This window comes from Eubalaena glacialis, chromosome 19 (assembly GCF_028564815.1).
Source record: "Eubalaena glacialis isolate mEubGla1 chromosome 19, mEubGla1.1.hap2.+ XY, whole genome shotgun sequence".
In the NCBI taxonomy this organism is placed as follows: domain Eukaryota; kingdom Metazoa; phylum Chordata; class Mammalia; order Artiodactyla; family Balaenidae; genus Eubalaena; species Eubalaena glacialis.
In genome coordinates this window covers 12,007,131-12,021,194 of record NC_083734.1, presented here as the reverse complement: position 1 = coordinate 12,021,194, position 14,064 = coordinate 12,007,131, and the positions used below count along the sequence as shown (strand labels likewise).

Genomic DNA, 14,064 nt, shown 5'->3' with positions numbered 1-14,064 from the left:
CGCCCCTGCAGTGCTGGCCCGTCTGTTTACAGCTGTGCCTTTCTGGGTGGTGGTGCTTTGCCTCCCTTTCTGAACCCGAAGCAGTGAGGTGTTCATCACGCATTCATGCCCTCCTTCCCTCACTTATGCATTCAGGACACACGTACTGGTACTTACTCTGTGTCAGACCCTGTGCCGGTCAATGCTGGGGACACACTGATGACTCAGAAATGGACTCAGAATTGACCGGCTCCCAGACTTGGGGGTGGGGCGGTTCCAGGCCCGTAAGCTAATTACTCTAACAAGAGTGGGAACAAGGTCCAGAGGGATCAGAGAAGGACATGGAGCTGGAGCTGAGATGTGAGGCATGAAGGAGGCCTTTTGGGGCTCTGGACAGACCCGTGAGGGTGCAGCAGGCAGCGGGAACAGCAGGTGCAAAGGTACGGAGGGAGGTATGAGAAGGCAGGGAAATTTGGGGAGCTACTCTGAGTTCATCTTGACTGAAGTTGGGGTGCTAGGCATTGGGCTGGGGGGGTGGCCAGAGGGGTGGGGAGATCTCGGAGAAGAGGTAGGAGTGGGGGAGCTGAAGAGGAAGCCCTTGAACATCAGGAGTGCCCCTGGGGACCCACGGAATAGTTTAAGCGGGAGGGACGAGCTACATTTTAGAGAGATCTTTCTGGAAGCCAATGTAGAAGATAATAGGAGGGACCAGGGAATGAGTGTAGAGGGGGTTGTGACGGGCCGGGTGAGAGGTGATGAGGGTGAATCTTGACCTTGCAACTCAGCAGACACTCAGCGTCTGGGGAGCACCCTGGGCAGGGGGGAGTGTGTGGGTCTTTCCTTCTCAGCCCCACTTCGTGAGCTGAGTTACCAGGCTGGCCAGAGACTGGTTTGGGCCCCCAAGGCCTGGCAGATCACGGGGCTTCAGCTGCCCCCATTCCTGCTCCGTGGGGTCTGCTCAGACCCTTTCTGGCATATCAGGAGGAGAATTCCCGACTCCTCCTTCCCCGAGGCCCAGTCTGCCTGAATCGCTCCCTCAGCAGCCGCCCCATCCTCCTGTTTCAGGCGTTTGGTGAACGTGTTTCTGTCCTTGGCCACACATTTTGCTTCTCTTACGCTCGGGGAGCTCACAGTTTGTTGGAAGGGGATTGGAAAGAGGAAATATAAAATCACTCAGGAAACCATGGGCGGGATATGGAAGCATCTTCTTGGAGGAAATGATGGGGCTCAGGTGCGTGGGGGTGTGAGGTTGGGACGAGCGGGATTAGTGGGCGACAGAGGCCCTGCCCTCCCGGTACCCAGCCCTCTCTGTGTAGCCCGTCGTGTTTGCGGGAGTTGCTGGCAGCTTCTGCATTTGAAGAAAGCTCCAGCTGAGGCGAGCCTATTGGGCCCAGGGGCCCCGGAAAGCTTAGGCCAAGTGGGATCTCATTGAGACAGTGGCTGAAGCAGCGGCACATCTGGTTAATCACCCTCGTCCTGGGAGCCTGCTAATCAGGAAGCTGGCTTCACCACCGACCGCCGACTCCCCTGCCCCCGCCTGCTGGTGGCTGTGCGGGACGGCGGAGCTGGAGCCGGGGCCAGTGGCTGGGCAGAGGAGGCCAGCTCCCTGCCGCTCGGGCTCCACACCTACCTTGTCACGCAGTGAGCTCCTTCTTGCCCAGGTCGGTGGCCTCACCGGGCTCAGGCATCCGAGCTTGAGGAAGCACTGGTCAGCTCCAGCCTCTGGACGCTTTTCCCCAGCAACCCTTACAAACAACCCCTTCTCCATTCCCCCTGCTCCCCACTTCTCGGCCCCTGACCACCCCCCGACTTCAGGGAGCACTGCCCACACTGCCTGAGCCATCCCAGGAAACCCCTGCTCTGAAAGCCCCTCCCCCAATAGGGGGCAGAGGTCATGGGAAGAGCCCCCAGCAGACGTGAGGGCGTTGAAAGGGACCAGATATAAAATTGGGTAAGTGACTTTATCCTTCTGAGCCTCAGCTTCCTCATCTGTGAAGGCACCCTTCTCCGCACAGGTGTGAGATCTTAGTGATCTAACAGGTGGGAAAGCACCGGGCAAACCACAAGCTCTGCAGCCCAGGGACAGCCTTTCTGGTTTCCACAGCTGAGCCCGCACTGGTGGGGCCAGCTCTGACCTCTCCAACGTTCTTCCTTCTACCCGTGTGACACCGGTGTGAATCCTGTGTTCCAGCTTCTCAGTGACATTCCCTCCTGGCTTCTTTCTGCCTCTGCACCCCTGCTTCCCCCCTACCCCCAGCTTTAATGACCCAGCTCCACTCCCCCAGCAGGCATTATTGCCCACTGAAATCCTGCCTGGGCTACAGATCCTATTTCCTTTCTGGTAATGAAGTATTGCTTGGTAGCAGCATCTTGTAAACTACCTAGGTGAGTCGCTCCTAGGGCCTGGCCTGAGGACAGGGAGGTGATGGGCTAGACCTGGCCCATCGCCTCCCCTTCCCCCAGGGTCTGGCACAGAGCAAGTACTAGAGAAACACCAGAGGTGTATGTGTTGTAGTCAGGGCTGTGACCAGTGCTCTGAAAGGCCTGGGGCTTGGGGTTTAATGATCTCAATTCTGAATGATTTTATCTTCAGATCTGTGTTTTGTAAGTGCCGCTTGATGGGACAGTGGAGCATGTGCTGGGGCTGGGAGCTTGGTTCACGGTCGGGCCGCCTCCCCTCGCCTCCCTGCCTCCCAGGATGGGCTTTTGGCCTCCCGCTCTCCTGCCCTCTGCCACCCAGCTTCCTCCTCCCTGCACCTGCCCAGAGACAGCTGCTGTCCTCCCCCAAGCAGGGGCCTGGGTGCCGGGACGGTTGGGGTCAGAGGCATGGAACCCAGTGTCAGTACAGAGCAGCCGTTCCCGCCCTGGGCTGGCAGTGCTGCGGTGCCTTCAGTGGGTGACTCAGAGAGGGCAGGCCTCTCACCCACCCCATCCAGGGACCTAGAGTGTTTTGATGCAGAGGCTGCAGTACCCTTGGGGGTCACCTGCCCGCCCGGGGGGTCGGGGCAGCAGGCAGTGGAAAGGGTGGACGCATGGCCCAGCTTTCCTGCTCTCGGTCCTGCCAGGGTCCAGCAGCTGGCGGGAGGGGGACTCTGGTAGCTGATGGCCCATGTGCCTGGGTGCCATGTTGAGAAGCAGGTGCCCCCGGGCACCTGTGAGGGTCTACACTCACCCCTCAGGTATCCCTGTGCACGAGGGAGCACAACATTAGGTAGAAAATAAAGAACACCAGGACAGGGCAGGAAAGGACAAAGGGAAAAACTGTATTTTAGTACCTTTAACAGTTTTATTTTTTTCTTTTTCCTTTTTTTTTTTGGCTGGGCCTCATGGCTTGTGGGATCTTAGTTCCCCACCCAGGATTAAACCTGTGCCCTTGGCAGTGAAAGCACGGGTCCTACCTACTGGACCGCCAGGGAATCCCCAGGTTTTATTTTTTTTGCTTTTTGAACGAGGGCCCCTGCCTTTTCATTTTGCACTGGACCCTGCTCATTATGTAGTTGGTTTGGGGCACAGTAGAAATGGCAGGAGACTCGGGTTTGGAAGAGCTAGTGAATCCCTCCGCCTCTCCAAGCTGCAGTTTTCTTATCTGCCCCGGGCCCCGCTTCCTCCACACCTGCCTTTCCTTGGTTCCGCGTGCTGTGGACGCGGTCTCGCTGGCTGCTTGCAACGTCCTGCTCGGTCCTCTCCCTGTCAAAGCTATGTTTGCCCCGAGGCTCTCAAGTCGTGGCTCTGCCGCACCTTCCCCAGGGTCGCTCGGTCAGAGCGAGTCTCTCCCTCCTCCTCTCTCATCTCACCTTGACTTTTTCATCTCCGCGTCCCCCACGGCCCCTGGCACAGTGCTCGGCAGATAGATAAATAGAAGGGGTTTTATAAGTGAGTGTTTTCATCTCGATGTGAGGCACCTGCCCTGCTGGGTGGCGGGAGCTGACTTTCCCCCTGGACTCAGCTGGTGCTCAGACAGGATGCTTGTGTTCGGTCCTGACCTACGCATCTGACATCTGACGTGGGATCTCCCTTGCTCTGTCCACATCAGTGCTGCTCTGGCACCCGGGGAAGCGGTCTGCGGGCACCTTGTCATGCTGTCGGGGGGCTACTCTGCGAGGGTGCCCAGGCCTCTGTTCTCTACCTGGGCCTCTCTGGAGCACAGGCTCTGCCATGACCCCTGGGCCCGGGGAGCACTGTGAGCTGACACCCAGCACTAACCATTGAGTCTCTCTACCTGACTCCACCTGGAGTCGTGATGGTGACAAAAGAGATGAGGTCTTGAGCCTGTTGTTAAAAGTAAATAAGTAAATGAAGCAACAATAAGACCACTCCTCACACCTTGAATGGCTACTGTGTGCTGGGCTGTGTGCTAAGGGCTTTACACACATTAATCATTTGGTATTCACAGTAACCCTCTGAGGTAGGTAGCACTCCTGTCTCCATTTTATAGATTAGAAGACTGAGGCATGCAGAAGTTAAGTAACTTGTCCAAGGGTACACGGTTACCAAGATTTGAATCCAGGTGTTTAACCGAAATGCAGTACAACCAAGGACTTTCAGTACTTGTAGGGTCCTTAGAGAGCACTGGACCCACACTGGATTGTGGGAATGAGGCCCAGAGAGGGAAGGTGACTTGCCTCAGGTCACACAGTGAGTCCGAGTCCATGGGAACCTGGAAGGGAATCTCAGCTTCCTGATTCCAACTCTATGCTCTTTCCATTCCCTACTCCTGCCTTTGAGAGCGCCCAGGGGCCCTGATCCCATGGAGGAGGGAGACAGATTAGGATTCAGGTGACATGAGCCACGAAGGCAGCCCTAGCAGGCAGAAGCTGCAGAAACAGGGTGATGGATTCCGGTGCATGGCATCTGGGATGGTTCATTCCCTTGGAAGGGAGTCGCCCATCAGCCCCTGGATTGTTGGCTGGGAGGTGGTGGCATTTCCTACACTGCAGCCGCCCTTGAGTCTGCAGGGGAGGGGCTGGCAGCTTTGCACGAGGAAGGTTGTTCAAGGCCCCCCGGCAGAGGCCTGGAGCTGGCTTCTCTCTGTGCCCTGGAACCTTCCTTGGAGAACTGGGGTTCTTGGGGAAGCTGTGGACACATTTTTGGGGGGACCTCAGACTTGCTCAGGAAGCCGGGGACGCCAGACCTGGTATCTGTAGGTTCTGCTGGCATGGTCAGGGTCAGGAGAGAGGGTCCCACCCGGGCAGCAGGATCCTGCCTCTAGCTAGAGTTTTCAGGCTGGAGGCGTGACTTCTACATTGCTTGGCCCATGCCCTAGACTCCAGTCTGGCCACTTCTGTGCTGTCCCCCTGGCCCTAGACCCCTGTCTTGGCAGAGCTGGAGGACCCTTCAGCAGGGTAGAGTGAGACCTTCCATTGAACAGATGTGTATAATCGAGGCCCAAAACATGGTGCCACAGAGCCAGGGCTAGGACTCCTGATGCCAAGGGGCTCCCCTGGCTGAAGATCTTTGGGGGGCTCAGACAGAACTGCTAACTGACTGGGCTCTCAGTGGGCTGAGGTCAGCTGAGGGCCGGGGATTCCACTTTTCAGATTCCAGCCTCACTCTGGCCACAGAGAATTTTCTAGCTCCTGGGGTTTGGCTTAGGTCCTTTTCTGAGCCTTCCAGTTAGGTGGGGTGGGCTCGAGGGGAGCATTCGCGATGGAAGGGAACTGGCCTTTGCTGAACCTGACCCTGTGAGTCCCTTGGGATGCAGAGCTGACCTTTGAGGACAAAGGTCCTGAAAATTGAGGCCTTTGAGGAAGGATCAAAGGCTTCGTGGAAGAGGTGGCCTCGGGGTTGGTTCTCCACCCAGCCTGCAGGATGTAGCGGGTTCGACAGAGAAAGATGGAAGAGCCCTAATGGTGTGCAGGTCATTTGGCTGGTGGAGATGAGGCAGGAAGGGGTGGGCAAAGGCTGGGGACGTGGGCAGGGGCCACTTTACAGAGAGGCTTGCTTGCCAGGCTGAGAAATTGATGACGGCGAGTCACTGGAGGGCTTGGAGCAAGAGAGTGGCCTGGGCAGGCCAGTTTTTGAAAGATTAATCTGGTGAAACTAGAGGCAGAGAAATTTTACAGACCAATGTAAATGCTGGGGAGGTGAGTGTCTGTTAAGGGCAGCCCTGACTTCTGCTGCGACTGGGTGTGTAAATCAGAACATAATCAGGCCTCTCTGGAAAGCAATCAGGCAATAAACATCGGGAGCCTTAAAAATGTTCTTACCCTTTGACCCAAAATTTTCCTTCTATGGCTGTATTTTAAGGAAATCATAAAACAGGCAGAAAGAGCTTCAGCCACAAAGATGTTCCTTGCAGCAGTAATTATAATGGTGAAATTTTGAAACTTTCTGCCAATAGGATAATTTAAAAGTCAACCATGATGTATCCTCTCAATAGAATGTTCTATAGCTGTTGGAGTGATGTTTACAGAGGTTTCGTAGCTTTATTTATTTATTCATGCTTCAACTTGAAGTACAGAAAGTATATTTTGTGCTTCTTTATCATCTATGATACCTTCCACGAGCCAACCATTGATCTATTTGTTGGGGATACAGAGATAAATGACATAATCCCTGCCCACAGAGAGATGATATGATCTCAACTGGCCCAAAAAAATGTTTATGGAAAGAAGCCTGGAAGGAATGACATAGAATGGGGACCAGTAGTTTTCCCTCAGTCATGGGATTATAAGGAACCTTTTCTCTTTTCTCTGCTGGTTGGTGTTTTTCAAATTTTCCATAAGGAACTTGTGTTACTTTCATAATTATAGAAAAAAGCTTCTCATCAAAAGGAGGAGCTATTGCAATAGTCCAGGGAGACGGGATGGAGTTCTGTATTTGGGGAGTGGGGTGTGTGTGTGTGTGTGTGTTTATGTGTTTGTGGGTGTTTGTGTGTACGTATTTATGTGTGTGTGTATGTGTTTGTGTGTATTTGTGTGTGTGTGTGTGGGTGTGTGTATGTATTTGTGTGTGTGTGTATGTGTTTGTGTGTGTGTGTGTGTTTCATTTATTCATGCAACAGATATTGACTGAGACACACTGTTTTAGGCCTGGAAACACACCAGTGAACAACACAGAAACCCCTTCCACTGGGGAGTCCAAATCCAGTGGAGATGGAGAGAGTAAGGAGGAGAGAATGAGGCAGACGGCCCCAGCACTCTGTGACTGACTGAAAGTGGGGACGAGGCAGGGAAAGGGGTCACGGGTGATTCCCAGGCTTGGGGAGAAGGTGGTGCCTTCATTGAGGTGGGGACTTGGGAACAGGGGCAGTTCCAGGCCGCTCTCTGTGGTCGTGGTGCGCATGCGCTACCTGCTGAGCTGAGGTCCAGGAGGCGGTGGGGGACGTGGGTCAAGGACTTAGGAGACTAGAGGCTGGCCTACAGGCAGAGATTTCCAGTTGTCTGCAGGGCGGCGGTGACCCTCAGAGATGAGAGTAAGTGTAGCAAAGGGCCACCCCAGACAAGCAGCTGCTTTATGCAGGTGGGCGGAGGTGACAGGGTGGCCAGGACATGCCTCCCCAGGCAATGGCATCAGGGCTCGGGCTTTGTCCTGTGCGGAGAGCTGGGTGTGGCAGGGGTAGGGCAGGGCGGGAGGGGCTGGGGGTTCCCCGGTGCTCACCTCCGGCTCTTGGCTCCGGGCTGGGGCAGCTGGACAGGAGGGGCCGATGGGGCCACAGTGGCCTCCCAGCGTCTGGCCGACAGCGATGCGGAGTCCGCTCACCTCTCTTCTCTTCTTCTGCAGGAGAAGGGAACGTGCCGTGCACATCCAGCATCCTCCAGGAGAAGCAACGTGAGTTAAACCTGGCCCCCCAGGAGTCTTTTCTTCACCTTGGATGGGTCCAAGCTCCTCGGGCCGGGGGCCCCCTCATCCACTCAGGTGGTAGGGTCTTCACTACCGTGCGGGATCGGAGAGCCGGGGCCACTCTCTGCCCCAGGGGCTGAGCTCCACGTGTTCCCAACTTCCTACATGCTGGGCAGCTCGGGGGTCAGGGCCAGAGAGAGGGGCCTGAGGCTGATGGGCCAGGAGGCTGAGCTCAGCAGAGCAGGTGGAAGCACGGAAAGCCTCGTGCGTGGTCTGCCTGTGGGCAGAGGGGGGCACCGGAAAGGGGAGCAAGCCCTCCTGAGCCGTTGACACCATCTCTCTCGGGTGACACAACTTCCAGGAACCACAGTTGGTGACACGGTAACCGAGGCTGTGCCAGGGGTCATGATCCTCTGTCCCATCACTCAGAGGCCTTGTCTGCAGAGCGGGGCCTCCCAAGTCCTTGTGTCCTTCGTATGATACAGGCGTCTCAGATTTCCTTCTGCCTGTGTTTTCTCAAGAGGCCGAGCACAGGATTAGACCCAGGAGAGACTTGGTAAAGATGTCAGTTTCTGGCACAGTGACCTCAGGGCATCTTCCCTGGAGGTTTGGGGTGCACTTGATGGGCACTCTCTGAGCCGGACGTCTTTGCTGTTGGCAGTATTGAGTTCCACAGGAGGCCAGGGCTGGGGACTGGGGTCTATGTGTGTATCTGTCAGAACTTTCCTTCCTTCTCTCTCCTGCTCTTTTGGTCTGTGGTTGCAGCCCACTCTGCCCACCCCCTCCCCAGGCTGAAGCCTTTCTTGAGTTCTTCCTCCAAGCTTTTCCATCCGTCAGCTAACAGGAGGGGTACCTGTAGCGCACCAGCTTCCCACAGCCTGAGTAGGTGCACAGGCCTTGGAGAAGATTTCTATGCTTCAAACATCCGGTGGCAGTTCATAGACAAAGCCCCTCAGGGGCTGGGAGCCATGAGTGTCTCTGAGAGGGGCGTGGGTGCCCCCCACAAGACTCAGGCCATAAGTGCACCGGGCAAGGGGAGGGGCAGTGCAGAGAAGGGGGCAGTTCTCTCTCCTGTGTCCTTACAGGATGTGAGGAACCAAGTTCAGCAGGAGGGGGGCTGGGTGTTAAAATGTACCCACGGGATTTTGATTTATAGAGATGACTGAGTGAAGACCCGGAGAGATCAAAGCCATGGAGAGATCAAAGCCATTGACCGAAGAATTTGTTATTTACACTTCCCCAGGGCAGGGGCCATGGGGGAAGCACCAGGTTTGGTCGGGGGTGGGGCGGGCAGAAGGGGCATGGGGAAAGCCTGGCCCAGAGCCTGGATTGTGTTTTCCATGGGAAAGGCACGTCCGGGCAGGGGAAACAGCTGAGGCCTGGCTGGATTGAATAATGTCGCAGGCTCCGGGCCACAGGGGCGGTCTCTAGTTCTCGGGCACCTGGCCCCAGGGTGATTTAGGTCGGGGGTGGGGGATATTGGCCTGGTGTGTGGAAGTTAGATATAGGAGGTGGTTGGACGTGAGGACCCAGGATTGGTTGGTTTGCATGTGAAAGGTGCGTTCTAGGGTGAGTTGTTTATTATCTCTAGGAATTAGCATGGCCTGGGAGGGGCAGTCTCTCCCTGGCCAGCTAGGCTGCCCCCAGAGATGTCAAACATAATAAAATAAAAGTATGCTGAACACAAGATCACATTCCTCAGGAATGTGAGAGAGGAACCAAGCCCAGATCACTCCTTCTGGGCCCCTAGGAAGAAGAAACCACAGCGGCCTCAAAGTGAAAAACACGGCCACCTGCCGCGGGGCTGTTTCCGAAACACCAAACCACAGCTCTGTTCTCCACAGACACAAATGAATTGATCAGACGTTTGGTGTCTTCTGGACCTGGTTGGGGAAAAATGCGTGTTTAAGGAGAAACAAAGCCTTTTTGTTTGTTTGTTTTCTGTTTTTTACACCACGGTTATAGATTTTAGTCAGAATGAGATTGCCGGCAGCTGTCATCCACTTCGGCTCCTTAAGGATATTCTCGTTTAGTAAAGAATAACAGTAGATGGATGGAAGAATTTCAGAGCTGAAATGGTCATTGAGGTCAGTGATTGCCAAGCACGAACCCAACGTTTTTGACAACGAGACAAACGACAGTCCTGTAATGTGTTTTCCCATAACATTGAATGCATTCGGTTGAGAGAACAGCTTTTTATTCCGCACTTTGGTCCTGTCTACACATTATGGCACTCAAATACTTTTTCTTTTATGAAATGACGGTGGTAGTTGATGGTGATTTGTGTTTGTCATCCCAAACTGGCGAAATAAAAGTCTGTGACCCTGAATAAACATAGAATAATGGCAATGCCTGACATTTGTGATGTGCTCCACGATTTATGTTGCACCTCTGTGCACATTATCTTATTTGATATTTCCACTTGGTTTTCAAAACCTCACTAAAAACAAGGTGGGAAGTGGTAAAAATTGCCCTGGACCAGGAGTCAGAAAATCCTGAGACTGGTGCTATAGCATCTGAGCTTTCAAGGTGTCAGGCCTGGGCTTGAGGCCCAGTTCCTCCATTTACTCTCTGTGCTTCTTTGGGCAAGTTACCTAACATCTCTGGGCCTCGGTTTACTCAGTTGGGGAAAGATGATCGTAATGTCTACTTCGACAGTCGCTGAGGGCATAGAGGTAATGTACATGGGTGCCAAGGTCTGCACCTCACAGATAGGAAGCATTGCATGGTTCTCGCTTATTATTGGCTTTTGGATGAGCCCTGGAACACCTGGTGCAGGCGCGGGGGTGAATCTCAGCATCTTACGGAGCCCAGTCTTTTCCATGCTCTGCTGGTCCTGTGGCTGGCTCTGTTGTCACTGTCACAGTCTGAGTCCCCAGGGAGCCCTCCTGAGCTGGCCACAAGGGTTAGGAGTGCAGGAAAGGGGCCTTCAAGGGCCTCCCAGCTCATGCGCAGGCATGGGATTGTAAGGCCTTGTCTGCAGTGACCATGGGTGGGGGCCTCCGGGGGTGTCCTGGAATCCTCCCTCCTCAGCCAGGCAGCCCAGCCTTCATCCTGCAGCTGCACAGGTGCGCTGGCAGCCTGCTGCCTCTGGCTTGTGCTTGCTGTTTGGAACCAGACTTGAGGAAGCCTAGGGAACCAGTGCGGAGGGGCCGGGTGGAGGCAGAGGGGAGAGAGGGGCTCGGACCAGGGTGCAGGAGACCTGGGCCCCCACCCCTCCAGCTAACTTGCTGTGCAGCCTCAGCTCCTGCCTGTGGCCGGTCTCCTGGCCCGTCTGTACGTAGAGCCCCTTCTAGCTCTGACATTCTAGCGCTCTCTGATTTTCCATCGCTGCCTCTGTCTCCTGGTTTCCTTTGCCTGCACGTCTGGCTGTTCTGCCGTGTTCACGCTACTCCACAGCAGAGCTGACATTTACAGAGCACTTCTGGCATCTGACATGGTGCTGGGTGTAAGGACTCGGGGAGCTTATTACCTGCTCATTGAACCTCACTCCTGTTCTTCTGTACAAAGTGAATGGCGCCATTTTCTGCAAACTCAAGCCAGACACCTGGGCGTCCTTCTAAACTTCCCCTTCTCTGCCACCTTCCAGAGTCAGATCAGACCCCTGAGAGCATCCATTCTACCCCCAGCAGAGCTCTCATGCCTCCACCGACTCCATCCCCCATCCCTTCTGCAGCTGAGGCCACCATCTTCTCTCTTCTGGATGGATCCATCCTCCCATGCTGGCCTCCCTGCCTCCAGTCTCTCCCACTTTGTTCTTCCTCCAGAGTGTGAGAGAGACCTTTGCAGGAGGCAGACTTGTCCTTATGGCCTCATGATGCCCTCTAGTGATTCCTCTCCAATAAAGGATGAGACCGGCCTCCGCACGACCTACCTGCCCACCTTCCCCACCAGCCCTCCCCTTCCTTTCCAGACTGACTTCTAGAAGGAGCATGCAGACTCCAAGCACAGTTTTCTCTTAAGCCAGTTGGAAAACTCGAGCAGTGCATCCAGCCCCGTGGAGGGGACACTAGCAGCCCCCTCCACAGCAGATGGTAGGAAGGACTTGGGGCTCCAGAGTGATTGCCTTGGGACCCAGCCCTGCTGGCCTCTGCCCTCTACTCCATTCATCGCTTCCTGGATCAGGGAGCTGGGTCCACCCCTTCCTGCCAGGACCTGCCGTCATCACAGAGGAGGCTGAGGGCACAGCTGTTGGCTCACTGGGTGTAGTAACTCTCCTTCCTCTGTCCCCCGGGTCCATCTCCAGGGGGAGCAGACTCTCCCAGGAGAGCCGTGGCTGCCTCACTCTCTCCATCCCCCCTCCCTTCCCCTCTCAGCAGCTTCGCAGTGTGCAGGGCGCTGCACACTGATCTTCATGGTCACCTGGATGCTGGGAAAGGTTACAATCATTACAACTGTGTCACATTGAGAAGATAAAGACTAGGGGTAAATAACCTTCCAAGGAAGGTGCTCAAACACAGATCTCCATGCTCCTCCATCTCCAGAGCTCAGTCCCATGTCTGGTCTGAGCTCCCATTTTCCTGAAGTTTCTCCTTTCTGGTCACCCCAGGTACCTGGGGAGGTGCCCCATTGTCCCCTGTGTCCCACAGGTACCCCCTTCAAGAGCCAGCTCCACGAACCCCCCAAAAAACTTGGGGACCAGGATGTGCACAGTAAAGTGCGAGTTGGAGAGACTTTCTCTACCTCATGTCCACCTGTGTGGGTCGGGGGGGTGGGAGGAGGGTGCAGATTCCAGGACAGGAGGACTTGCTATTGCGCCCTCTGAGTTGGACCCAGTCTGTGTGGAGTACAACTTGACCTGCACGTGTGACTTACACTTGTGGTCGTCAGATGGCTTTCTCAGGGCCAGTGCCAGGCTTCAGATGCAGGGGTTGGGGCAGCAGGTGGTGCCCCCAGTGTGGGGAGGGTCTGCCCGTGGCCATGCCTGTTTGTTAGAGCGAGGTGAGCAGTGGATCTCTGAACTTTCTCTCGTCCTTGACAATGGTCCAGACTGAGTCCCAATCCTGGCCCCAGAAGGACCCTTGATCTTCATCCCAGACTGAGCCTCTACCCTAGGCACCAACCGAGCCCCGATTTGTCCCAGGCTGTATCCTGGCTCCAGTCCCTGGTCCTGGACTGAGCTTGGCTCCTTGACCCCAATAACTGTCAGGAGAACCTGTGTGGTTGTCCCACAGAGGCAGAGGGGGAAGATGAGGACGCTCATGGGGGTGTGGCTTGACCTCACGTCCCACTGTCTGGGATTAGGGACCAGAGGAGCAGCTCTGAATATCCAGACCAGCCACCAAGGGGCTACCCCTCCTGCATACCCTCAGCCCCATGGCCTCCCCAACAGCCCTACACAGGCGTGGTGCGTGAAGCCCCCTGCCCACGGCTGGCCTCCCCACTCCTCTGCCTGGTAACTGATGTCTTTTCCTGGCCTGTGTGGGCAGCTTGCTGAGCACAGCTGCAGACGGGCTATATTTAGCGGCTTTAATGAGCTCAGGGTGGCAGACGTCCGCCTTGGGAGCACTTTTCTTGCGTGCGTGCGCGTATGCCTATGTTTGGCACAGTCCGTTCGTGTGTGTGCGCGCGCACGGGGGAACGTGTGCCTGTGCATTTGTGTGTGTGCGTTAGCGTGTGTGTCCAAGCATCAATGCAATCATCTACACAAGGCTCCGTGTGCATCTATGTGAGTCTGTGCCACGTCTGCATTGCCAGGGACGTGTGCAGCTTCTGACACGTGTAGGGGCACAAAATAGGAACAAATTATTAGTTCATTCGCTTGTTTGAAAAATATTTAATGAGTCTCTTTTATATGCCAGCACCTTAATAGTCTCTGGGGATAAAATGGAACAAAAACAAATCCAGTTCCAGCCTTTAAGGATCTTACAATCTGGGGGTTGGAGGAGGGGAAGACAAATGAAATAACCACAAAACTAAAAGTATAAGGATTAGTCCTAGGACACAGAAAGCCATGGTGCTTTCGGGAGGAGGAGAGTAAGAAGGGAAGGCCCCCAGGAGTAAGGAACACTGAGGTTTCTGTAGGGACTGTCTGGGCACAGAGGGTGAGAGGAAGAGTCCAGGCATAGGGAACAGGATGTGCAAAGGCCCTGTGGCGAGAGGGACATGGGATCCTTGACAACTGTCAAAAAGGCCGATGTGGTTGAGCTTAGAGAGGGTGGGGCAAGTGGTGGGAGAGGTGAGTGGAGAGTCGGGCCTGTGGGCAGACCACACGGGCCTTGGTCAGGACGGGGAAGACGCAGGAAAGGACAGTGTAGGCTGACATGATAAGATTTTTGTAGGGCAGTTAGAGTCTAGTCATGA

General features: G+C 55.0%; 1 protein-coding gene across 2 annotated transcripts in view; it reads left to right on the top strand.

The window, feature by feature from the left end:
* PITPNM3 (PITPNM family member 3) overlaps nt 1-14,064 on the top strand; it is an 85,586-nt gene that overhangs the window by 37,001 nt on the left and 34,521 nt on the right. For both annotated transcript variants that reach the window (XM_061174940.1, XM_061174939.1), the window contains exon 4: nt 7,702-7,749. In XM_061174940.1, the coding sequence (XP_061030923.1) occupies nt 7,702-7,749 (48 nt within the window). The remainder of the gene's footprint in view (nt 1-7,701; nt 7,750-14,064) is intronic.